Source organism: Phaethon aethereus (assembly GCF_964289735.1).
Source record: "Phaethon aethereus genome assembly, chromosome: 8".
Taxonomy (NCBI): Eukaryota; Metazoa; Chordata; class Aves; order Phaethontiformes; family Phaethontidae; genus Phaethon; species Phaethon aethereus.
This window is the reverse complement of record NC_138584.1, coordinates 3808391-3835131: the sequence shown is the minus strand read 5'-3', so window position 1 is coordinate 3835131 and position 26741 is coordinate 3808391. Positions and strand designations below refer to the sequence as shown.

The following is a 26741-nucleotide window of genomic DNA, read 5'->3' as shown; positions in this document are numbered from 1 at the left end:
GAAAAACTGTATTAACGCCTTCTTGAAAGAAATAAACTAAAATAAGTTCTCTTAAATAGATTAAATTTGTAAAGCAGGTGAGGAAGGTACAGATTTACTTCTGGCACCAGCTAAGATATTCTTAATTAAAGCCCTTAGAGCATCCCATTGCTTCTTGGTGGTGACTATGGTGAGTTGCTATAGATAATTCTTGCATTTAATAAACAAATTTTGTGAAGGGACTTAGCAGTATCCATCTTCTCGTGAGGCACTGGCACTATTATGATATCTTTTTAATCCTGATGTAGACCTCGAAACCTTCCCTATAATTTGTGGCCAGTAGGTAGAACCCAGAACAACCTGAAAAACTGTTTCTACAGTCACCACAACTTCACATTGGCAAGAGAGAGTACATGCTTGTTTCTGAAGCCTCTTTAGGGATTAGGTGGTGCTTTCTTCTGGCTCTCCATTCTTACCTAAGCTGGCTTCTGACTTTCATGTTAGCCACAGCCCAACTTTCATCTAGTTTTTTTGCTGAGGGAGGCAGGTGGGAGTGGGTGTTTTATATGCTAGGAGGATTCGATGTCTGCTAGGGGAAGCTTGCACTCTTTGCGAATAGATGTAAACGTTTGAGTGTACAAAAGCAAGGACACATGTTCCACCAAAACTCAGCCAAGCCAGGCAGCCTTGTCACGCTTCTGCCTCTGCCTGCCCTGTGTTAATTCCGTGTTGGTCAGATGGGCCATCCATGCTGCCCCCTGAAATTTTACGTATTGCCGACGCAGTGCTTAACCATAGCATCTCGATTCCCTGCTCCATCCAACCACTGATGACCATTTGTAAATATCTATTTAATGAGGACCATGTCCCGGTGTTCCTCTATTTGAGAAACTATTTGCCAGCCTCCACCAGCGGTGAGGATTTGCAGAGGGTGTTCAGTGAAGGATTGGTAGTTGGTCACCTGCAGTTGCCATTCTTTCTCTGTGTTCTGTATGGTGGTGTTTTCTTGAAAACCTGATCAGACCATGACTTTAGGAAGGCAGTGCAAGGAAGAGAGGTAATTGGGGAAGCCGTAGTCTTTTTATCACCTCCCCTTAAAGAAAGCTAGTGGAGCATGGAGGGGCGGGAAGGCTGTAGCAACATGGTGACAAGCACCGTTGGGATTTTGCTTTGCTCTGTGTTGGCTGCTGCTTTTCACATGTGACAACGTAAAGTTCATATCAAATTCCCAGTTACAGGTAAGCAGGTATCACTAATGTTGGCAGGACAGTGCTGCCAGGTAAGGCTTAAAATATAGTGTAAAGTTTTTTTTTAGTTTGTATTTTTTCTGAAAGAGACTTAAGTTAAGCAGGGAAAATGGAGCAGTTGACTTTTTTTAGGTATGAATTGGAAGAAATCATCCTGTTAAACAACAGTAGCTCAAGTCTGTACTGCATGGGGTAGGCTGCAGCCGTGTAGGTTGTAGGCAGTCTCTACAGACCTGGCCCCACGTTCTCTACTCACTGTTGCATGAATGTGGTGTAGTGTAATTTAATTATTTTGATCAGTCTGTTCCTAATTTATTGTTTTACTGCTTTCTCACAGGCAGGCAGAAGTCCTGAAGGCTGACATGACAGGTAATTGCCTTTGTTATACAGTTGACAATAGCTCCTAATAATTTATTGCTGTTTTTGTTTTCCTTTTGTGTGTTTCTTATGCTTATTATTCACAAGAATTCTCTGGAAACTGTGTGATGTTATGTTAAAGGTTTGTCCTCTGTGTATAAATAAATAACACTTCAAACAACTGTGCCCCTCTTGCCTGTACCTAAAATACATGTATTTTTAAGGTTGACTTTGTTTTAAAACATTTGGAGGTGGAGGTCATGCCCCTACTTCTCTCCCATTGTGTTCTCCTTTTGGGGATGCAAAAGACTCCTGTCCAGACTACCACAGAAACTGCTGTACCTGGGATTAGCAAGGATCTGAATGGTTTTGAGAAACCTGGGTGATGGAAGTGTTGATCTGAACGTTACTACATGTGTTATAAAAGTGCAGCCTATAGATAACTATGAAATGCTACAAGCTATGTTTTAAGCTGTATGTATTTATGGAAAATGGAAATGATTTATATTAATGTGTCAGCCACGCAGTACAAGCAGCTTGCATAATGAACCTATGCTCAACTGTGCTTACCACCTTGGTGTAGTACACGTAGGTTGGTGTAGTCTCCGTAAGAACACTATAGCTGCCTGGATCCATCTGACCCAGCAGGAGTGGCTACACCATAAGCAGAAAAGTTTCCCTGGGGTGAGGCCCATCCCGTGTGCTCCAGCAACCCCAGCTCAGGTGATTTTACAAGGCATGGGAAATTGTACTCTGTAACTTGAGATAGCAGGGAGCAGTGTTTGCATTCATGCTCGGTGATGGAAAGCAAATGGCTACCAAAGAGTCCGAAAATGGCAAGTGTGCAGTACTACTTGCCCACAATATTCTCCTAAATACCAACAGCACTGGCTCCTGGGCCTGTCCTGTTTAGCGTCCCTTGATGGCTTTCTTTTCTGCTAATTTTTTCAGGCTACTCTGGATATTTTTCTAAATTCACCCAGTGTCAAGAAGTTCTGCAGCTTAATGACTTAGAGAATCACCTCCTGTTGGTTTTGTTGTTTTTTTTTAACTTGCCAGCTACTGACTTTGCTCACGTCTAGTTATGGTGTTATAGGAGACTGATCAGTTAATCACTGATCAGTCAATCCCCAATCCATCTGTAGCGTATTTCACTATTCTGGTTAGTCTGTGATAAAAGCGTGTGTTTGGCATTGGATATCTTACACTGTGCTATGTTCTTTCATGTGATAGGTGAGTGAAAAATCAATCAGAGTAACTGTAAATTTGACTATTATAAAAACTGTTGTGTCTTTGTTTTTTCTTTTTGATGCTCAGATTCGAAGCTGGGTCCAGCAGAAGTCTGGACATCCAGACAGGCTCTACAGGACTTATATCAGAAAATGCTAGTGACCGATTTGGAATATGCTTTAGATAAAAAAGTGGAGCAGGACCTGTAAGTACCTCAATAAATTTCTGTGTATATATGTAATCTGGGCTGCTGAGCAAGAAACCCTGAGAATTCCAGAAAAGTGATTGTTTCCTGTGAAATGGTTGTCTTATTTCCTTTAAAATGAGTGCTGTGCTGTGGGTGAAGCATGAGAATGCACTGCAGGGTCGATGAAGAGCATTCAGTAGGTTAGTACTTTACCTCTGGCAATTTAGTAGCAGGCATGTCATGCAGGAATGGGTTTTGGTGAGCCAGATGGAAGGGAGAGAGCTAAGAAACATCAATCTTCTGTGCTGTCAGGGAAGGGCTGAAGTTTGGAGTTTCTAGAAGGGAGGAAATTTGCCTGATGTAATCACCTGGAGCTTTGAGCAAGGTCTAACAGGAGTTGAGTAGCTGCTAAAGACCCTCATTTTAAGCCCTCTGAGGTAGGGCTGGGCAGAGGGAGGAATATCAGGAGAGAACTTTACTGACTGCTGGGTTTTCTCCATGCCCTGAGTCCATTCCCTGTTGTTTAAGATGCAGACATGGGTTTTAACAGGTTTAGCTAAGAGAAGCATGTGGTTTTTCCAGCATGGAGGGAAGCAAGATGAGTAGGCTGGCTGAGTAGTCCTGTCCATGCCTCCAGTTACTGAATGATTTTTAACGCTGATTTCTACATCCCACATCCTGTTTTAGGCAGGGAGTGCTATGCTGCCTAAAACAGAAAAATTACAAGCAAATATTAATGCTGTTATGGTGTTAGCTGTATAGTATCAAGATCTGTTGCCCTAGTTATGAGAGGTGAGGAAAGGTGGTTCTTCTGTATTTAACATTATTTCTCATCTGAACGTTGCCTGAATTTGAATACTCTTTGTTTCCATGTCTGCTGCTATGTAATTAAACGGTTCTTTCCTGTTGCTTATGTCATCTGCATAAGACACTGCCAAAGTAAAAAGAAAAACACTTCTGTTTTCAGTTGGAATCATGCCTTTAAAAATCAGATCACGACGCTACAGGGTCAGGCAAAAAATAGAGCAAATCCAAATCGGAGCGAAGTTCAGGCGAACCTTTCTCTGTTCTTAGAGGCAGCTAGTGGCTTCTACACACAGGTGAGTTGCAAGAAATATGTTTGCTGTAGTATGTTTGCATAGTCTGTAAGCAGGTGCCTTACGCTGCTTGCATGTGGGTCCTTTACAAAGCTTTGGCTGTCAGATCTCTTACGCTGCTCCAGCAACTGCTCATGAGAGATGAGCTCCAGTATCATACCAGCATGTAATCCCTTTGAGGAAGGGCGGGAAGAGTGGTTTTAGGTGGGTAAAACCTGTTCTTTTCCCTTAGTGTAGGAAACTGTTGCTGTTCTGGATCAAGCAGTATACCTTGCTAACACTGGTGCTTTCAAAAAATGTCTCCAAAGTTGGTGATGTGCTTGCTTTCGGCCGCAGCCTTGAGTTGATCAGCAACTTGTGCGAACCTGGTAGTTGTTTTGGTGCTCCATAAAATCATGGCAACAGTTTAAGTTCCCTTCTAACAGAATCTGCTCTGAAGCCTAAACCCCACTGCTTTGGGTAAGATCAGAAGTCCATTTAGCCCCATATTTTGTCTCATAGAGTACTCTGCTGTGAGTGCTTAGCATGAGCATTAAACAGTAGGAAAACGTAGCATATTTCCTTGCTATAGTCTCTTGCTTTCTGGCTGTACATTTGTTGCCTTCTTGAGCTAGTTTGTATCTGAATCATCTAGCTATTGGGGTGTCTAGCCTCCACTGACTCGCCAGTTCCTCTTGAAGCAGTTTACTCTGGTCTCTGCAGCGATCTGTGGTGAAGAACTCTTGTATTTAATTTGTAATGTCTTAAGAGAAAAAACCCCAAGCCCAACAAACATGTTAACTGATGATTTCATTGTACTCTTAGTTCTTTTTTTCTGCCATTTCTCTAAAAATTCCCATTTGCCTTCTCATTACTATGCATGAATTTATGGGCTAGTCATAATTCCTTTTCATGCTTAAAGACGTGAGACTTCCCTTATATAGCGAGGGATAAGCAAAAATTATCAGTTTTGTTCTTGGCTCCAGTCATTTCAGAACAGAAGTACATGCAGAATTCCAAAGTGTGGATGCACTGAGAATATGTGGGATGGCTTAAAGTTTTGTGCTTTGTACTTGTGTCCCTTTCTTCTAACTCCTAATGCTGATGGCAAGCACTGAGTTAATGTTTGTCAAGAGCTGTCTATGTATGTACTACATACATATTTGAATACAGCTTTTTTCTGAGTAATAACTAACTTAGTGCTCACCACGGTTTTGCATTCAAGTAGGGTGGTTGTTCCCAAGAGTATTGGGTAGCATTTACAACGTAAAATATCTTGTGGGATTTTCGATCAAGACTCCCAGGCTTACAAACACGTCTTCGGTCTTACTTCTATGTTTTTGTCAACAATTATTTAGAATTGCAAACTTCAATTATAGGAACTTTTCTTCCCCTTAAGCAAAACTGTATTGTTGAATGCTCTTGAGCTAAGTATCTTTTGTGAGGTTTTCAGTTAATTGCAAAACGGATGCGATTCCTATTCATTTTTTATTTATTCCTTACTGCTGGTTTCTTGACCCTACTCTCTTTCCAGTGTTACATTTCAGCTTGTAGATTATGGAGTTGGTATGTGTTAATGGCCTTAATAAAGATAACTTGCCTTTCTTTTTTCCCCTCATTTGGTGTATGCTTCAGCAACATTGTCACTGCTGAAATCTTCTATCTCAAGTAGCGGGTCTGACTAGACTTTGTCATGGCTAGTTTGCACTGTCTTCAGGTTACAACATGCACAGTAGGTCATTCTTACAGGATCAATTCCTAGTTTGATTCTGAACATCTGCAAGGCAACCCCATTTTTTTTTTTTCTCCCAGAATCTGTGATTATCCTTTTTTTTTTTCCTTTCCTTTCGGCATTGGTTTTTGGAAAGCTGCTTATTTGAAGCAACCAGTTTGACAGGCTGTGGCACAGTTGCCAGGGGTTTTCTACCACCTCCACCATTTGTCTTGCAAAAGCCTTGTTCTTCACTGCAGTATATCAGGGAACTTTGCTCTTTTTGTGTATGACACCACAGACTGGGTTATCTTTCTCTGCTTGTGAAGTTAATTGTTCCATTTTAGGCTAAAGATTTTTCTCAGGCAAGATACCTTGCTCTCTAACTGCAAGGCCTGTGTAAATGACCTCTTTGAAAGAGGGCGTGAATTCTCCTAATTCAGGATGTTGGAAGATGTTAGGTTCCTCTCTTTCATCCAGCTTTCATCTGTGAGATCCCTCTCATTTGGGGATTTCTATCTAGTGTATAAAAGCCAGAGCACAAGGGGAGGGAGGTGTAACACAAACCTTTTTCTGCAACAAGCAAAAGCACCACATCGCATGTTTAGCCGTTGACAGAGTGTGCATCTCTGTCAGCCCTGGGCTTTCTGTATGTCTTTATCTGGAAGTGGAACCCTGCTGCAGGTCTGTTTTATTTGGAAACTGAGTATGTTCCCAGCTGGGAGAAAGTGTCAATTCTTACTTGCATTTTTAACCCTGTAACACAGCAGAACAAACACTTTTCATCACTACGTGGTTACTGTTACTTTCCAGAGTATTTGCTGGAGTCCGTTAGGAAAAACTTCAAAAGCACTAATGAGAATGGCAAAGTTCAGGTTTTCCCTTAATCAGCTTTTGAGATATTTGATCAAGTAGTAGTTGATGCGTTGTTCTTTGAAAGAGTCTCACTGTTAGCTTAGCGCAAATATTTACTGACAGCTCAGCCACTGAACTGTTAGCCACTATAGTCTTGCGTTGCCTACAAACTTGGGTTTGTTCAGGCTTCTCTCTGAAGTTTAAGTTAGGGTAGTGCTATTTCTTATCTTGGAACAAGCTTCTTCAGAGGATGAATGGCATTCCTTTTTCTTATTTTCAGACAATGGTGTCACTTCATCCAGGTATAAAAAAAGACTGTGCCCCTCTTAAGGGGGGGTTGGTAAAAAAAAAAAAAAAGACATCAAGATTCTTAGACCTGATAGTCAATCTCCACTTATGCATAATTGGTAATTTAATTGAGTTGCTTACTGGGTTGGGACACACAGCTCATTCTTAGAGAAGAGAGGTAAAACTTCTCTTCATGGTTCTGGACAGAATAATGCAGCATGGAGCTCAATGACTTCTGTAGGGAGAGTGTAATTTGAAGTCTCACTTTCAGTAACCTGGGCTTGTTCAGTTCAAATATGATTAGCTAATCTGTGCCTCCGAGTGATGAGCTGTTATTTTTGTCTGTTGTTTCAATACTTTTCTGGTTGCTCTCTCTATCTGCTACTAAACTAGACCTGTTTTTCTAGTTATTACAGGAATTGTGCACAGTTTTTAATGTAGATTTGCCATGTCGCGTAAAGTCTTCCCAGCTGGGAATCATTAGCAATAAACAGACGCACACCAGCGCCATAGTGAAGCCGCAATCTAGCTCCTGCTCCTACATCTGCCAGCACTGCCTTGTCCACCTTGGAGATATTGGTGAGTTTTTGAAAGATAAAGATGGGACATTGAATTCAGGCCTCACAAAGAGGGACCTGTGCGTACCCTGGGCAACTGCTAGACTGTGCATGCTCCAAATTAGTAGCTGATTGTATGTTTGGTGGTTGCTGCAGGGATGAAAGGTCTGGAAAGCAATGCTCTTAACTGTTCTAATGTGTGTTACACATTAACGCATGGAGACAGTTAATCACTAGCTTTCTAGTGATTTGCTAGAATCTGACTTCTGGCATACTAATCATGTTATAGCTGGTAGGCATAGTGCAATGTTGAAACCGGTAACTATTACAAAAGCTTGTTGCAGCAGGCTAGCATACTTCTCTATTTCAGAACATTACTTTTAAATCTTATATACAAAGGCAAGAGTTAGAAATCCAGCCTTTTATAAACGAAGTTCCTTTTTTACCTTAAGTTTAACGGGTTTACTTCTTTGTTTATTAGAGGTGGAGCTATGTGTTGTAGAAAGTTCTTTTCACAGGAATCTGCAATTGCCTTTGGAAAAATCTAAAAGTAGATCTACTTGCTGATTGTGCAAAGAAGTGTGGAAAAAAATACTTGTAGCTCTGGATGTGATGCTGTTGGCACAGCATCTTTCTACATAAGAACTGATAAGCTGTGGCAGTAGGATCTGTGTTGAATCTTCATGCTGTTTGGTGTAATTGTACATTCTTCTGACGCTTATTTCTAAAATAATAGTGAAATGCTCTTCAGATAGACTGGGTTATAATAAAGTTAGCTGGAGATTAAATTAAAGGAGAGTTGAATTTTAGGTCTCAACTTGGGTTTTTTTTCTTAGCTCGCTATAGGAATCAGACCAGCCAGGCAGAGTCTTACTACAGACATGCGGCTCAGCTTGTCCCTTCTAATGGTGAGTCTGGGGTATGTTTAGGTTCATAATTCCAAAGGACTATTTGGGGTATTGCTTTTCTTGTGTGGCAGTTGGAAACTTGGGATTTTATATAAACTTTCTCCCCAGATACCTAAAACAATTGTGCAATAAAGCCTGACCTGTCAGTAAATCATTTAGATAATAGCTGTTTGCCTGATCTGTGTCACTTACCTTCTTTTTGTGAAGATTTAGAAACAGAGAAGGTAACGCACAGCTTCACTGCTCCTACATTATACTGTTACATTTGTATGTTATAAAGTACAACTAATGAAAACTTGCCTACCATTTTTTTTCTTTTATTGTTTGTTCATACGCCAATTTGTAAAGCTTAGTAGCTAAGATTTGAATTTTTCAAGTTTCTCATGCAAGTTAGCAGCTTCTTTAGCTCAGGGATCTAGCTTTTTAGCTATTGGCTTACAGTGGTCCAAAATGTAGGGATGGCAATAGAAGGACAAATAATTTTTGAGCCAGGCTGCTGACACCCGTAACTCAATTTTTTTGAGCCAGTTAGAATATAACTGAAAAATCCTCCATATTCTAACTATAGAAATTTCACTGTATAGGCAAGAAATATGAACAGCTGTTGACAGTTAGATTTGCCTCATGAGGTAAAACTGGGCTGGATTTTGTCTAAATAGATGAAGATAAATACGTTGGTGGTGAAAGCTCGGTTTTGACAGTATCTTCTTATTTAGACAAAAGTCTTACAGGGTGTTTGTTGTCAAGTTTTAAAGGATGTGTGGGGAAAAAACAAAACAAACCCCCCAAAAATGATGAACCAAACAAAACAAACAAACAAAAAAACCCCCAAAACCCCACACCTAATCTGCCCCCATCCCCAACAAAAAAAAATCTGCACCACAGATTTAGAAGCTTTTTCATTTGAGTGGTACTGATATGAGGCTGCAGTAAAAGGGTCAGCAGATGAACCTGAACCTTGTCTGTTGAAGAATTGAGGACTTTGTGCTCCCTTTTCAAGTGACCACACTACTCTGAAATCTAGCACACTTCACTCTGTGACAACTTGTTGGACAACTTGTCTTTTTCTCCCTTAGGTCAGCCTTATAATCAGTTGGCTATTCTAGCTTCTTCCAAAGGAGACCACTTGACTACAATTTTCTACTACTGCAGAAGCATTGCTGTGAAGTTTCCTTTCCCAGCTGCCTCCACTAACCTACAAAAAGCACTTTCTAAAGCACTGGAAAGGTGAGACTAAGCGTAATGTATTTCCACTCAGATAAGATGGAGGGGACTTCTTCTAAATGTACTTCCCTTGCCGGAAGTTATTCATATTTGGTAGTAAAAACAGAAATTCCTCGACCCCTGTCCAGTCAGAGTATCCTTTCACGTGTATGGAACAAGGAATAGTTTGTGTCTGGAATGCTCCTGAGTGTGAATAGTGAATGCAGGAAATAAGCCTGTTGTGCCAATATGAAAAAAGTAGCTTTGCATGGACATTCCTCCTTTCTTGAATGTCACAGAAAAAGTATGTAATGTTATATGCAGCTGTGTCTAATTCCAAAGACTGAAGTCGGGTATTTCTGTTCTGAATGTAGTCGTGATGAGGTGAAGACTCGATGGAGCGTGTCTGACTTCATCAAGGCATTTATTAAATTCCATGGCCATGTGTACCTGAGTAAGAGCTTGGAGAAGCTGAGCCCTCTTCGAGAAAAGCTGGAAGAACAGTTCAAGGTTAGTTCTAACAATATATTAATTAGTATATTGAGGAGAATATTTTTAGCAGCTGAGTTCTGAAATTACAGTCCAATAATAACTTTTTCACATGCTAAAATACAGGAAGCTGAAGTAGCCAATTATGGAAGGTTTGTACTGCAGTTAACATTGGATAGTTGTGTTGACTTCTGCAAATAGTAGGATTTTTTTTCCCACTTGACATGTGCTGTGTAATTGGTGGAAATACAGGAGAAATCAATGGCTGCAGTTGATTTTCTGCTCTTCAACCTGGATGATTCTTGGATACCTGTGAAAAGCACTTGATTCATCTGGGAAGTCTTGGCTTAGTTGCCTGAGGAATTTTGAGAGCTTCATTTTTGGATGACGTTCATTCACTTCCACTGGTTATTAAATCTGCTTTTAATCTTCCTCAGACAACTTGCCTCTCCTGTCAGCGGTTTGCCTTTTAAAAACAATGTTCCAGTACAACCCTAATTTGTGTGTAGACTAAAACTATTCAGAACACGTTTCCTCTGGAAAATCCAGGACTACCCATTAATTATGTAGCCAGCTCATTAAGTTGGACAGTATAGCAAAGATTGAAACAAAGAGAATTTTGTAAGGTATTTATACAAGGTAAGTACAATTTCAAAGTGGACATTATATTAACTATTACATGCCTTTTGGAAACTGCTCTGCTTCAACATCTTTGTTTGTGGCAAATGAGCAGGTAGTATGCATATGTTCAACAGAGAAAATGTAGTAGATGCTTTTGCAAATTAAGAAACGGGGAAGTGGTCTTAGCAATATAAAGAATTATAAATGTTCTTTACAGTGCCTGATTGCATTTTTGCATTGAATTGGGCTGCTAAAGCCAGGTTTAAACATTCCTTAAAATAAAACAAACCAACCCAAAAAATCCACAACTTGGGAATTGTATGAGCTTTGAATGTGAGCTGCTTGAATGCTGGGAGCTAAAGTAATGTTGTTTCAAAATTAGATAATTGTATCTCTTTCTGTGTGTGATGTTGGCTGTTGAATGAGTACTGCTTTTTCCACAGTGCTTGTAATCAATAATTATGAGCATTGCTCAGGCATGTGGCACAGTCTTACTCTTCTGAACTGATCCAGGGTGTTAAAAGAGAGCTAATTGAGCCCTGCTTTGTTGCCTAGATTACTTTTTTGCTTATATTATGCAACATAAGGCTTAATTTACTAGAGAGCAACTCTTCTGACTTAAAAGGGTTGAATGTGGATGATAAATTGGTTGTATGGTGGATAATCACTTTAACTTTGTGGCTGATTTTTACCTCCGAATGAGGAGAGCAGTCGTAGGGTTAGGAGTGTTCAGCCAGGCCCATGATTCTGCTGCTGACAGCTCTGCCAGTTCGAGTTCTTGGCTGTAGAGTGCTTCATGCCCTTAGAGACCAAGGTTGAACATGGAGCTCAAACCTTTTCCTGATGCTTACGCTGCTTAATCCACTTGTCTCCCTGGCTGTTGTGTCTGAAGATGAAGTTGGTCGTGGTTTAGGATATCTCCTTTTTTTCACAATGCTCCAAAAAAAGCTTTAAAGTTTCTTTTCCTGTTTTGAGAAAGGTGTCTTCTACAGCATAGTTACTGAAATGCATTCGTAAATAGCTCATGCTATTTTAGTCCACCATGGCATCCTATGACCCATGAAGTCAGATGTGGAATGAGTCTTTAATATATAACCACATGGTAGTTAAATTTTCCTGGGGTGTGTTTTTTTTTTTAAATGTCACCTTCCCTGTGCCATTTCTTCAAAAGACTGAAAAACACAGTGGATATACATGCCTTTGCAATTTTTGCAATTGCATTGCAACACTGTCGTGGCACTTTTAATGTCGCACATGCTCTGAAAGAGAACTGTATTCAAGGGGGTGTTGATTTGTTGTGCATATGAGTTGGTGAACAAGCAAAAACCTTGGGCTTAACAGTGGGCATCTGCCCATGTCCTCCTGGGAAGCCCAGTGCTGTGCCAATAGGGATGACCTGAAAATAAAATCTAGAATGACCATTGCCTTAAGGGCAGAAGCATTAGTCAAGCAGTGAAGTAGCAACTACTAATCCTTTCAAGCGTGTGCTTTACCATACAAGAATACATACATTGTACATGTGTCTTTGTTGCAGAGGTTGTTATTCCAAAAGGCCTTCAATTCTCAGCAGTTAGTACATATTACTGTTATCAATCTGTTTCAACTACATCACCTGCGGGACTTCAGCAATGAAACGGAGCAGCACAGCTACAGCCAGGATGAGCAGCTCTGCTGGACACAGTTACTGGCTCTCTTCAGTAAGTATGAAAATGATTTTTTTTTTTTTAATTTCTCTTTTGTTTTTATATGGCATCTATTAGTAATTTGCTGTAAGCATCTAGCTTAATGGCTGTGTGAGATAAGTGATTAGAATAGACAGTATGGGAGAAAGTTGAGAGAAAAGTTGTGTGGGATCGTTTGTGTCTAGCAGTGCTGACTAACACTGGATTTATGTGCCCTGGACTTACTCCATTTTAAGCCTTACAGAACTCAGCATCTTTTTTCTGTTTCTGAAGGAACTTACTAACTTGGGAGCACAGTTGGATCTGATTTGGTGATGGGTAGTACACCACTTGGGGGGTGGCTCCCCAGTTGGCTACAATGCCGTTTGAGTTGGCTTTGAATGGAGCTAGTTCTGTTTCAACAGGGCTGAAGTTGACTGAACTAGGACCTCAACTTCTTCTGTGCTCTTGATAATATCAACTAGGAGATAAGTGGGAGTGCAGAGCATTCTAGACTCTAGCTGCATAATGCTGATTTGTTTAACCTGACCTGGCCCATGATCAGCTTGGCCTTGTTTGTAAACACCTACATTTCTGAATAGCTGGATTTCTCTGGGTTCCAGCCTAGAATTGATTCTGAAAGCACCGTGGTCACACTGATGTGGTTACTGTTTATCAGCTTGGGTGCCCTAACGGGTCTGAGCTGGGTGCTTGCCTGCAGAGCTAGCTCCAGTGGATTTGTATACCTGCTGACCTGCTTAAGTAGGTAAAATGCAGATAGATAGCTGAGTTGGTAATTTCTAATGAGTAAATGAATGAATATTTTTGTAAGGGGCTTGTCTCACCAGATTTTGTTAACTTGCCATGACACTTAAAAAGGTGGGGGGAACACCAAGATTCTGCTTCATGGTAGAAAATTCTTTATGGGAGAAAAAGATAATCTTAAAAAAATCCACCAACATATCAGAACAAGTAATTGGGCTGCTTTGTTTTAAAGAACTAGATCTTAATAATAGGGTTTTATGGGTGGGATGTGTGTGATTAGCTTATTTGGTCAACTTTAAAGTGTCATTCCTGCATTGTTGTTTGGGGTTTTTTTTGTTGTTGTTTTTTTTTCCTGCTCTGTTTCTAGTGTCCTTTCTTGGAGTTCTGTGCAAGTGTCCTTTACAAAATGACTACCAGGAGGACTCTGGGGCTGCGTATCCTCTTCCAGCTGTGAAGGTTTCAATGGACTGGCTGAAACTTAGGCCGAGCGTTTTCCAGGAGGCAGTGGTTGATGAAAGACGGTAGTGAGTGTTAATCTTTCTTTTGATATATTGAATTGCATAAAGTAGTAATAACTGATGATAATTGGAAAAGTGACTGTATAACTCATTATTACAGACATCAAAATGATAGAGGATGTATGTGGTAAAAATTTCATAAACCAAAATGTGAGACTTGTGGGCTACATGAGCAAATTCACTGTTTTAATTGGCTTTACATTTGAATGTAACTTTTTTAAAAAATTAAGATCAGAAGAATCTGATAATGTCTGACTTGAGCATAACTACTGAGTGTACTATTAGTCTAATCTATTGTAATGATTTCTCAGATTTATTGAGGTAGGTGGCAGAAGAATACTTGCCTTAATTTAATGCATTAAGCCATCTCTTGGGTATCCATCTTCCTGGAATCCAGTTTTCCTGGCTCATCATCCAGGAATTAAATTGAGTTTAGTAGAGGTGTCTTTAAATTTCAACACAGGCATTACTGTTCTGGAATGTTGCTCTGATTTTTCACTTCTACCTCTAATCTCATAAGTTTAGGCTGAAATAGTTCAAAACACACCAACTTTTTTTATAGCCTGTTAACTTTTCATGAGTTACAGCAATTCAGTAAAGTGTTTCTGACCTGTAAGATGTTTCTTCACATCGGAGTGACTGTTACTGACACAGTTGGATGAGTATTTTTCCTAGGATAGCCACTGTAAGGAAAACGGTGTGAAACCAGCTTGCTTAGCTGACCTTATGTGATGTGCCACAGTGGTTTCAGCTCTCTCGAGACAGCGTGTGCTCTAAGATGTGATTCTAACCAAGGCTCACATTTTCTGTGCATTGATATATGGGAAGCAAGGGTCCCTATAACCTTGGTTTGCTAAATGAGTAATAAGACTCCCTCAAACATGTGCACAGCCTAAAGCCCTAGAGCTTTGGGAACTTCAATTTCAGAGTTCCTGAAGGCAAAAATAAGGAAAACAAGAGTTCACAAATTTGTTTTTATGGTGATCAGTATTACTGTATGTGCATTCTGAAGGAAGACTTTATACCAGTATTTTAACAGGGAAGATGATTACTTGATATAAAGTAGTCTGTGCAGAGAGGAGATTTAGGCAGTACTTTATGGAGTATCAAAATGAATCTGAAGGTGTGAATGTATATTTTGAGTTAGCCATAGTAGGTCCTTCTGCCCATAAAACAATCAGGCTCTTTTTAAAGAACATGCCTGTTTTTTTAAATCTATGGTGTGATAACATGATGTTCTGAGGTACTCATTGTACAAAAAGATTTATGAAGTGGGCAGCAAAGAGCTGTAAAATGCACAGGTGAACTTGAAAAGATACTTAAGTACTACTAAGATTTGTTAAAATGGGCATTAATTAGTAGCCATTACATTTGTTGTCTCTAAAAAGTTGAGATGACTATCCCTCTTCCCCATTATTTGTAGGATGAGAGTTTTCTTTTTATTTCTGTTGGAAGATCCTAATGAAAATCATTCTTTGCAGACTACAAAAACACACACGCATACACGCCTTTATTGGTCTCTGTTTAATAATAACCTGATGTCTGTTTTTTATTGAAGAGTCTTCCTTACTCTGAATTCATAGCTAATTGTGCTTTTGGTTCAGGAAATAATCCTTCTCCCATTTTAAACTGTCAGTGGTCTCCACTCTATGCCTATCGTTTTCCTTTGGATAATTAATCCTACCCCAAACTAAACAAGCATCTGAAATAGGAAGGAAACGTGTTTACCTAGAAAAGTAGATGAATCTGAAGGAAAGAACTGAGGACAGAAGTGACTGTATCAATACCACTGTGTGCTCTTTGGCAATGAGTTTTCCGAACCTGCTCTGTGGAAGCCACATGAGGTCTAGATTTTCACATGCATCACTACATCACTCTTCTTTAGATATCACTTGTTATGAAATCTCAGTATTTCAGATATTGTATGGGAAGAGGGCAGTTTACTGTAGGTTGCGACAGACTTGCACTCTCCCTCTTTTCTTCCTTCTGTTCCTTGTCGGTCAGGGGAAGAAGCTATTGCTTAGTTTAGTGTAGAGAATAAGCATAATGTTTCCAGTCCCTGTGGCGGCGCAGGAAAGCGGCTGACCTCAGGCTTTGAGGTGCATGTTGCATTCTCCAATCCAGGTGCTGGATGATGGCTGAAAGCCTTGTTGAGTGAGGACAGGTTCATTTCACTGACACAGAGCACAGTGGGCACCTTCCGAAAATAGTTTTCTGTTGCCTCCATGGACTTGGTGCCCATCACTAAAGCAGAAGAAGGATGCTTAGACTTTTGGGTTGGAGCTTTTAGGAGGAAGCAGCCTGTTGATGGCAGTTAAATGTTAACACCTATGCAGTGATTGTTGTAATTTTTAAATTATTTGCTCCAGGGCCTTTGTAAAGAATTTCCAGTCATTGCTTGTACTGGTATTGCCAGTGCAAGGCAGGGAGACTGCCAGTTAACCTCTAGTTTAATGGTCTTAGTGCAACCCTTACTTAGTCCTTCTTACCTTTCTGGTGACCATTTCAGTGCTACGGTATGGTGTTAATGGTCACCAAACAGAAAAACTTCTGCACAGCTGTGTCTTGATAAATTGTTTTGCTTCCCAACTGATTAATTTACTGTGCCTTGAGAGCAGTCGGCTTTGGACTGGAAAACGTGAATTGCAAACAGGTGCTCTGAATTTTTGATCATGCAATACTTTCTTCTAGTTAAATTCATAGTAGGCTTTCTGACTTGCTGGATAATGAACACTGTGCTTTGGGAGTCTGGCTTCCTTGGTAACTTTAGACTGACTTTTAAAAAAAATTTAAGTTCTTCAAGAAAGTGACATTTGACATTTGGGAGAAACGCTAACATTTCTTGGGAATCAAAGGATTAATTGGTGCTGTGATTGTAACAGAGTTCAATGTTTTCTTAGTAAGGTGGGTAGATTCCATGTTTTGTGGTTTTCACTTATAGTTTGCCTGTTTTCTGGTTTGTAGCATATGGCCCTGGCTGATTTCTCTTCTAAACAGCTTCCAGCCTCATGAAGAAGATCTGTCCAATAATAATGGTAAGGCTGCTTTTAGTCTGTGCTGTAAAGAACCGGGAACGATGCATGTTTTTCCTGATGTTGTGGGGAATTGCAGTTGGAGAGCAGATAAGGGTGCAAGTTGTCGTCCAGTATTAGTGCACATGAATACTTGGCAAATGCTGCTTTCTTGTGCTGAGCAGCCTTTGCTCTACTTTATCATTCCCGAGCTCCTCAGATTGCAGGGTGGACCAGTACAGATGAGCACGTTAACAAAATGCTTTAATATGTGTTGTGACCTTGCTGAGTTATCTACTTGCGATACTGTACTCAATGCATTCCTGCTTTCCTTACGCTGTTTACTGTCTACTCACCAGCAACGCCCCTTCCAGAAGAATTTGAGTTGCAAGGATTCTTGGCTCTGAGGCCCTCGTTCAGGTGAGTGACAGCTGAAGGAAACTGTACTCTTGCCAATGTCACTACTTCGACAGACGTTGACCTGTTCCCTACAATATCTTATTTATTTATGAGTACTTACTAATGTATGGATTGATGTAGGTACCTTTGCAAAACAACTGTAATAGCGTAGTAAAGCTCTGGGGAAAGTCATGAGTTTATAACATCATTCATGACTCTTTTTGTTTTTCTTCCATAGTCTTCAGACTAGTAAATTGAAAGGAAAATATATAAGTGAGGAAAGGAATACTTTTACATGAAGACTGCTTGATGTGTTTTTACTTTCCTGATTTTATTACTCTGTTTTTAACTGTGTCCCTGTACCTAACATCATGCCCAAATGCTGACTAAATATTAGATGTATTCACCTAACTATTATTTTTGTAATTTTGATTATCACACAAATGAGCTTTCGGCCTTTCATTTAAAAAAAAAAAAAAAAAGCACCGAACCTCTTTAAAGTAGATTCGTCTTACCAGAAGAGAATTGCATCTGTAAATCAGACATCTAACAGTCATGTTTTGAATATGATCTGATGAAATTTCGTGGCTTATTGTAGAGGAATGCTGACCAGTTGTATTTCTAAAGAAATATGATGTTGCAGAGGGTAATTGTGTAATTAGTATTATTCCCTTTCCTATGTCAATTCTAGGAACTTGGATTTTTCCAAAGGCCACCAGGCAATTACAGGAGATAAGGAAGGGCAACAACGTCGAATACGGCAACAGCGTCTGATCTTCACAGGCAAATGGATTGCTGATAACCAGCCGAGGTAATTGCAAGTAGCATCTGTGTGTTTTGGTCGCTGCTGTAAGGTCAGGTGCCAGAGTTGAGCTATATTTTTCTCGCTATTTGACACAGCTGTTAGATATAATGCGAATGCAAGATGCTGACAGTGCTGATAATGTATTCTGTGGGTCAACATGCCATTGCTTCATAGACTAATTATATTAGGGAGTGTGTTTGGAATAAAGCATCATGTTTGAGTGCTTTTTAGTGCTGCTGCAGCACAGCTAAGTGGAAACAGTATTTGAAGTGGTAGCAAGTGTTAGCATGTGAGCTTACATCATGCTAGAGAATGCTCTTAGCTGGGAGATGTTACATCACATCTTGTTGCTGGGTTGAAGGGATGCATGGTGAATATGCTGCCTTTCTGCTTTTATAATTTGGGGAAGTGGGTTACCCTGTCAAAAACTATTCCTATTTGCTTTTCAATTCCTTTCTGTCTTTTTCAGGTTGATTCAGTGTGAAAATGAGGTAGGAAAGCTGTTGTTTTTAACGGAAATCCCAGAGTTATTACTAGAGGACCCTAGTGAAGCCAAAGAGAGTCTCGCCTTGCAGGAAACATCTATTGCAGAGCCGCTATCTACAGATGGGAGCCCTGGACTCAAATCAGTTCTGTCCTCTGGCAGAAGCCTAAACAACAACTGTGACGCAGGAGAAAAACCAATGGTCACATTCAAAGAGAACATCAAGCCACGGGAAATGAACAGAGAGCAAGGGCGAATCTATCCCCCTAAAGATGTAGGTAGGGAAAGACGGGACTATAGCAAAGGAATAGTAGCCAATAAGAATGATGGGAAGAAGGATAACAATAAAAGAAAGAATGAGACCAAGAAATGCAGCTTGGATAAGATACAGGAAGCAGGAAAGCAGAACGTGGCAGTTCAGGTAAGCCTTTAGATCAAAGGGATACTATGTCTTAGGCAGTACAATGTTTGTGTCAGGGCTGTCACTGCTTGTATAGAGTACAGTTGAGTCGAGGTCGTCTTGTGGGCCCTGCAGGGTACACTAATGCACGCAAAAAATAAACACATCTGTCTTAAAGACAAAGTATTAGTGAGTCTCTGCCCTTTTCCTTGATTCTGTCGCAGTTTGTTGGGGAGGAAAAGGTAGGGAGCTACGAAAGGTGATTTTACTGTTAACTGTCTTGAAAAACAGACTTCTACCCGTTGTTCCACACATTATTTAGGCTACCGAGGAAATTTGCATGGCTAGGTCTTAATTGTGCTCTTGGTCTGTTGTGCAGGAACTGGGTGCTCTGCATTTTTGGTTCAGTTGACTTGTGCACATTCAATAAATTAAGCACCTCATAAAAGCATGCAGTTGTTCATGTGGAATAAGATTCTCTGTACTGTGTGTGTAGTCAGGTGGCCCTCTGTGAAACTAAGGAAAGCCACACTGCACTTAAACCGTAATTCTGTGCTCAGACCCTTGCTCAAAATCATTGGTTTTCATGTCAGCTGTTCTTTTCTTAGTCATATTTTTGAGAGGCATGCTTTTTTACCCCCTATTTCTGTGAGCATTATTTACAAAAATGATAGTGAATTTACTGGTCTGGCTTCCATTGACTTGTAGTAAATAAGGGTGTAGAGTTTCAGGGTTGATCTGATCTGTACCCAGATAATTTGGCTGCATCTCAGCCATTCCCTGATGACATCTGGAGGCATTTAATGATAGCAATGGAGACTGTATTATTTCCCTAGAGAAACTGTGTCAGCTCTTCACTGTTCTTGCAAGCGGAAATTATTTCCTAATGCACTTCATCTCCCTTGCCTCTGTGTAAGCCTATTGCTGCTTCCCAGGACAGGTCTGCAGAATAATTTAAGTCTTCCCCTTTGCAACTGCTCTGAAGGCCTGTGTAATTGAGGTCTTGTTTTCCCTAGGCTAGACAAACCAGCTCTTTCAGTCTTTCCAGCTTGTGGTGTTAGGACCCTTGGATCATTCTTCTCCTCCTCCTCCTTCTGGTTATTTGCTGCTAAACATCATTATTATGAAATGGAAGGTCCGAACTGGCAGTGTTACGCAGTTGGTTCTGCAGGGGGTCCTACCAAGAGGGGTAAAAGGGAGTAGACTACAGAAACCATGTGGCAATCGTTTGTGAGTCACTGAACAAGATTCTGGTATCTGAAAACCAACATAGGTGAGTTAGACTAGCAGGTTTCTTGTCTATTTGTTGAACGTGTCTGGAATGTGGTTGCAGGGCTGAGCACAACTCCTGGTTTCAGTGTTCGTGCCCCGGTCTTGCAAAATAAGGACTTGAAGATGATAAAACCCACCAGATCTTCTGAGAAGCATGTGTAGTTTTTTTGATAGGGAAGATATTTTAATTTTAACCCAGCTGATTTATCAGAAATTTGCTTGTCTTAGTCCTAAGAGATAACAGACCCAGGAAAAACTTATTTCAAACCCAGCTGTAGCGGAATCTGTTCTGATGTGGTCGGTCACTCTTCATCTCTTGTTGAATAGAAATTAATTTTGACTTTTTAGTTCTGTCAGCTGTATTTGTTATGGCAACTATTCTGAGGAAATGCCTTTTTTTATATGGTTTGGTAGACTTGTTTTTCCAGACCTACTCCAGAATATGGGGAGGACTTGCTCCACCCGCACTGAGGAGAAACCAGTGTAGGTTTGGTACTGATTGGTGGTCTGTTACTGCTCTGCTGTGGCCTTCCTGGAAATTTCAGGCTTTACCTCCTCCATAGTTCATTGCCTTCCAAAGCCTAAATGCGACAAGTGTTGCAGCTACTACTTGGCAAAAATGTTAAGAACGTTATACCAAAGTAATTAGTCCTGCTTCACAGATAATTGGAAAACTTGCAGGCTCAGACAGGATCATGAAAGCGTTACATAGGTTCAATCTCTGCTCTCTAGGGAAAATAATGTTAGGAGCTGAGGAAGGTTTAATGCAGACTTACTCAAGGTGTGACTTACTCTGAAGAGGTCCCTGTGATGAAATAATGCTTCTCTTAACCACCATGTAGGAATCCTCAGGACCACTGAGGAAGTAAATACTTGGTAGTATTGACACTTTTGAGGTGAAGTCAAGTAGAAGCCGGAAATCAACTGAAATTTGTCTGTCTTGATTAATCAATTTTAGTTATTTAGCTTTTAAAAGTTAACTAGAAATCATGCGTGGGGGCCTTCTGGACGCCGCCTTTGGAAATGTGTATAACACAGCTTTGAGTTTACGATGGACTAGAGCTCGTGTTTTGAAATCCCACGGTAGGAAGACTGTCTTTGAATTCTCCAACATTGCTAGAAAAGAATGCATAGACCTCAGCATGGGTTATAAAACTATTTTGCTCATTGTGGAGAAAAAACTGACAGCACGATATAAGTTGAATATGCAGAATGTGATGAAGGGCAAAGGTGAGCAGTGAATAGATGTGGCATGAGCAGGGGCTGCATCATTCATGGTGCTTAGCATCAGTCAGAACCTTGAGGTGGAGTTCCCTCTACCTCAACCTTTTTAGCGGGAGATCAAAAATACACCCAAACCTCCCAGTCTTGCAATCTACATTTTAAATTAAATGTGAAAAATAAACTACAGTCCCATAAGTTCCAATGGAGAAATTCAGAACTACTTGAAAAAGAACTTAAGAAAGCATTTGAATGCACCTACCCCTTTAACACTGTATTTTGGCAGAAAAGACCTGCCCTCTAACTCCTTTTAACTCAGCAGCACTAAATGTTGAAATAAATACCATGCATTTTTTGTTTGGTTGGTTTGGATTTTTTTAATTTGGTCCCTGATAAACCCCCTTTCTTTCAATCACCTTTGAGGCTTGGCATCCTGCTCCTGGGCCCTTTCTGTATTGCCCGGGTTCCTTGCTTGCTGTCTTTTTCCTGCCTGCTCCATCTTGCATTCCAGGCAGTTCTGCCGAGCTGAACAGAAAGGGAAAGTAGTCTTCCCCTCTGTCTTCCTCTCCAGGAAGACCCAGACCGCAGCAGACTCAGAATCAGGTAAACATTACATTACATTCTTCTCTCTGCCTTTAACTGGTGCAGCTCTTTTAACAGAACATACGGCAGTTACACAGTAAACTGAAAGAGGTTAAGCACTTCTCCTATTTGTCTGGTATGCTCTTGGTCAAAAGAATTCCATAGTATGCAGGAGTTTGTGCATATCCATCACTGTATGCATCAGGCTGAAAGAGTTCCCTGGGAAGAACGTGGTAGTGTTTGTTTTTTAAGGTGCTGCAGGTAAGTAGCATGAGATAGGTTGAAGCAGTGCCCTAGGAGAAGCATAATGGCACCTGCATTTTTTGTTTTGTTTTTAAGGCACTGCAGGTGAGCAGCATGGTAAGTTCTTTGTATGGTCTGGGGTTATTATTACATCTGCTTCCCGCTCTCTCACTAGAGAAGGAGCCTAGGTAGATATCCTCAGAGGGCTTTTGTGAGGCAAGGAGTGCTTGAGGACAGGCAGGGTAACCTGCCTGAGGTCAGTGAGGAGGGAACTGTGGGTTCCTGTGTTCCAAACCTCTCCCATTTACTTAAGGAAAATAAAATAATCTCTCAGACAATCTGGGAGTTCATTTTTTGGCTTGAGACATCATGTGGGCAATTATAGGGAAAGCTGTCTTAATTTCTTCTTGTTTTCTTTTATGTTAGGTGAAATCCCAGACGGAGATGAGGAAGACTCCGGTGTCTGAAGCCAGGAAAACACCTGTAACTCAGACTCCAAGTCAGGCCAGCAGTTCCCAGTTCATCCCCATTCATCACCCAGGAGCCTTCCCTCCCCTTCCTAGCCGGCCAGGTAATTTGCATCATTCGTTTGAAGTGTGATTTACTGTTGACTGCAAAGAAAATCCTGTAATAGTGGTTGTTACAGCCTCTGAAGGTAGGAGCTGTTTTAATGAGCATGCGTTCTCATGGTGAGAATTCTACAAAGTAGTAAAGAAGGGGCATAGCAGAACTGAAACGAGATAAATAAGGTTCTTATGCTTTGGAATCAAGGTCAGTCATGAAATCTGATGCTTCCCTTCTTGGTTAGTGGGTGCGAGATCAAGGAACTTCACAGTAGGCTGTTTCTGTAGTTAGTCAAAACATGACAAAGTCTTCTGCTAGCTCAGGAGGAAGCATTCTCTGTGCATAGGACTCCATTACAAAAGATCAATCACACTGCTTTCTTTAAAGCTCAGTTTCTTTTGTAGTTGTGCTCATGTTTCAAGCTGTAATTTGTGTGGTCTTATTTTCTGTTGTTGCCGCATTGCGTGTTCCCATTTTGTTGTGGCGTGTTCCTGTCATACCTTGCTGTCCATGTTTGCTCACAAAATAGCTGGAAGCTGTGTCTTCCCTGCAGCTGTTACGTGTAGTTGCTTAATAGAAAACAGAGGGACATCTTCCCTGTCCCAAAGTCAGCATAAAATCTGGCCTGTCAGACAGAACTGAAGCTTGTCTTCAAACCTGGCTTTTCAGTGCCAACTACAGGAAAGAAATCGATCTTGCGGATATGAGGATTTATTTGCTTACCATCTGTCTATCTAAATGAATCCAGGTGATCCTCAGGGAGGAAGCAGTAGACTTATTGATTGCTTCTGCCCGTTGCTCCAGAATTTTAGTCCCTGAAAAATGTGTTGTGTTTGAGGGGGAGGGAACTTTGAGGATAAAGCATCAAAAACCCCAGATGGGGTGATGGGGAAAAAAAGTGGGGAGATGGAGGTGTGTGTGGGGAACATATGACTCTCCCAGATACTGCCCTGGCTGACTGTTATCAGTGCCTGGAATATTACAAGAAAACTCTAGAACAAACTCTGAATTGCCCTGTGATCACAGCCATAGATATGGAAAAGTGAGAAAGGACATTCTGGTGCACCAAACTGTGCTTGGTGTTTCCTGTCCCCATGGTCTAAATGAGCAAAATAGGAAGGAAAAAAACCCCAGTCACCAAATGCTTTCCTGAGGGAGCTATCTGCTCTGTCAAACTGCGATGAAAGGTGCATTTTTGGTTTTTTTCCAGGGTTTCCACCTCCAACCTACGTTGTCCCCCCTCCTGTGGCTTTCTCCATGAGCACGGGGTACACCTTCCCAGGTGGTGTTTCTGTCCCGGGAACCTTCCTCCAGCCCACAGCTCACTCGCCTGCAGGAAACCAGGTGCAAGGTGGGAAACAGTCCCACATTCCTTACAGCCAGCAACGGCCCTCCGGACCAGGGCCAATGACCCAGGGACCTCAGCAAACGCCACCACCTTCCCAGCAACCCCTCTCATCTTTACCAGCTCAGGCAACAGCACAGTCCGCAAACCAGTTACAGGTCCAAGCTCTGGCCCAGCAACAGCAGCAACAGTCCCCTACGAAAGCTGTGCAGGGCCTGGGGAAGAGCCCACCACACCACTCCGGATTCCAGCAGGTAAGCTTGACTACTGCAATGTGCTAAGCTTTGTTTAAAAATAAATGGCGACTTTCCTGGATTACCTTTTAAAAACTGTTGTTAAAGACCTGGCTGTGGAATTTTGATGTGTGAACTTCTGGGCAAATTCGAAAAAGAGTGGAAGTTTAGTGGGTGTGAACATACAATCCTCTAAGAGGAAAGCAATGACTGGAATGGGTTTTCTGTGTGTTTCTGTTAATAGACAAGATATGAAGGTGGTATTTTTGGGTATTTCTGTCTTAGACCTTTGTAGTTTTTTTGTTTGAGTAATGAGGACTGAGTCTGAAACTTCACCTACACTGTACTTTTGGCTAACTGGGTTGCAGTGTCAATTCCCTCAGCAGTTAATTTCGTGCTCATGTCGTGTTGGAGAAAATCTCCCTTCTGGCATGTCTGGACTCGGTGGTGAGACCCTCCTGGTGTTTGGACAGTAAAATGCTGGCTCAGTACCTTAATAAAGTACCTTAATAAGCATGGTTATAAGGTGCTGGGTTCGAGTAAGGGTTATGCTTGGCTATTGGTGTGGAGCTTGACTAGGGAGTATTAGATGCCTATTGAGACTGTGAATTTCAACGAGTAACATAACAAATCAGAATTTTGTAGAATGTCTGTAACAAGTGAGCCAGACTGACAGTATTAACTGAATGCCTAACTCCATTCAAATTAATTGTTCATACCTGCTGGTGAAATCACGCGTCTCTGCCTCAGTATCCGCAGACAGACTCGTCAAAGCAGCTCTGGAACCCGCCTCAAGTCCAAGGCTCACTGGGGAAGATCATGCCCGTAAAGCAGTCCTACTACCTGCAGGCCCAGGACCCCCTAAAATTGTTTGAACAGTCATTACAGCCTCCTGTGATGCAACAGCAACCTCTGGAGAAAAAAATGAAGCCTTTCCCAATGGAGCCATATAACCAGAACCCCTCAGAAGTCAAGGTGCCAGAATATTACTGGGACTCTTCCTATGGCATGGCTGACAACAGGGTGATGGCACAGCAGTCTAACATGGACCGCAGAGGAAAACGGCAAGGAGTCTTCCGCCCAGAGCAGGATGCTGTCTCCAGGATGACCTTTGAGGTAAAGATCCATGGTGTAAGAGGTGAAAACCAGTGCGGCTCTGATATTCCTGACAAGTCCAGGAGTTTCCCCAATTCAGGAATGCCATGTAGCCCCAAGCAGGTCCACATGAGCCTATTTGATAGGGACCTGGGCATCGGTAAATGGGATTCCAGCAAACAGTGCTGGATTTGCCACTTTGATTGATTGTGTGTGGGATATGTCTCTTGAAGATTTGGTTTCAAGTAGGTGTAAGTCTCGGTGAGGGTGTGATACTGATCTCTGCGTGGTGTCTGTCAGGTCAAGAAACATGGCAGCTGATAGTTTCAGGGAAAATTCTTGTCTGGCAACTGATGAAAACCATGAAAGCCATCCAAATAATTGCAGTTGAATTATTACTCTGTAGATGAACTCTTAACACCAGTTTAGAGTTTTGAGTGTGGTGAGTGGCTGAGGCTGCAGTAGTCAAACAGGCTGGAAATCGAGGATGGTAGGAGCAGTCTTGTCTTGGATTATTTTTTGTTTGTTTTTTCCTGCAAATCCCACCACACAGTGAGAGCGCTGAATGACTTTCTTAGCTCTTGCTTGCACTAATGGAATACTTTGCTTCTGCTCGTGCAGTTGTGCTTCATATTGCTGTTTATAAAACCTGCAATCTTTGCTATTTATTAACAGTCCTGGAGTTGTCTGCCAGTGCCTTTGGTGATGTTTATACGGAAACTTAAACAGAGGCCTCTTTTAAACCTTTGGTCAGATATGCCTCTGTAAATGCACTCAGGACTTTCAGAAGGTCAGCTGAGATCACTTGGCTTATTCTTCAGAGAGAAGAGCCAGACAATATACAGGAGACTGCCTCTACCCTCATGTCAGGTTGTGGTTTTTAGATGGAGAGTGGGTCAAAGCCTTATTCTTATCCCTAAGAGGGAAACCTTGCCTTGTTGTGAGCGCAGTGCAGTATGGACAGAAGCTGTGCCCGTGATGCTTATGTTGTAAGCATCACTCACAAAATTCGAGATGTCAAGTTTGACCAGCACTTTGCAGGGTTTTTTGGTTCCAGTGGTCTGGTCAGCTTGTACGTTGATGTAGCAGCCCTTAGCAGTGGAAATAAATCTCATGGGATTTAAACTCCAAAAACAGAGGAGGAACTAAAATGCAAAAATAATTTTACTTGAAACCTAAATTACCCAGAGCTCAGCTATAGAAGAATAACTGTAAGATTTCATGTTCTTTGTCCTTTAATGTGAAAACAGGTTCAGTGTTTGGCATGGATGCGATGGGAAGCACGTGCTCCACTGATTAAAACCCGCCGCCCATCATTTTGACGGTGCGGCGCTCCTCCCAGTAGGCGTTAGGCCATGTGGCTAGTTACGTTTTCTACTCAGCATTTTCTCTCTGCGTACCTCAACACGCTTCTGCTGCACCGCTTTCTCACCTC

At 41.3% G+C, this 26741-nt stretch overlaps 1 protein-coding gene across 4 annotated transcripts in view; it reads left to right on the top strand.

Annotated features, from left to right (window-relative positions):
• Nucleotides 1-2965: 2965 nt before the first annotated feature.
• The window catches only part of SMG7 (SMG7 nonsense mediated mRNA decay factor), a gene marked incomplete at both ends in the record, with an annotated part of 29473 nt that continues 5697 nt past the window's right edge, over nucleotides 2966-26741 (top strand). For 2 of the 4 annotated variants that reach the window (XM_082002917.1, XM_082002916.1), the window contains 15 exons: nucleotides 2966-3018; nucleotides 3968-4100; nucleotides 7338-7509; nucleotides 8324-8395; nucleotides 9472-9622; nucleotides 9973-10108; nucleotides 12243-12405; nucleotides 13502-13658; nucleotides 16617-16687; nucleotides 17023-17083; nucleotides 17754-17873; nucleotides 18337-18625; nucleotides 22496-22640; nucleotides 23844-24232; nucleotides 24962-25327. In XM_082002917.1, the coding sequence (XP_081859043.1) occupies nucleotides 2966-3018; nucleotides 3968-4100; nucleotides 7338-7509; nucleotides 8324-8395; nucleotides 9472-9622; nucleotides 9973-10108; nucleotides 12243-12405; nucleotides 13502-13658; nucleotides 16617-16687; nucleotides 17023-17083; nucleotides 17754-17873; nucleotides 18337-18625; nucleotides 22496-22640; nucleotides 23844-24232; nucleotides 24962-25327 (2478 nt within the window). Of the gene's footprint in view, nucleotides 3019-3967; nucleotides 4101-7337; nucleotides 7510-8323; nucleotides 8396-9471; nucleotides 9623-9972; nucleotides 10109-12242; nucleotides 12406-13501; nucleotides 13659-16616; nucleotides 16688-17022; nucleotides 17084-17753; nucleotides 17874-18336; nucleotides 18773-22495; nucleotides 22641-23843; nucleotides 24233-24961; nucleotides 25328-26741 lie in introns of all 4 variants that reach the window. The other 2 variants (XM_082002915.1, XM_082002914.1) reach the window with 1 other exon arrangement.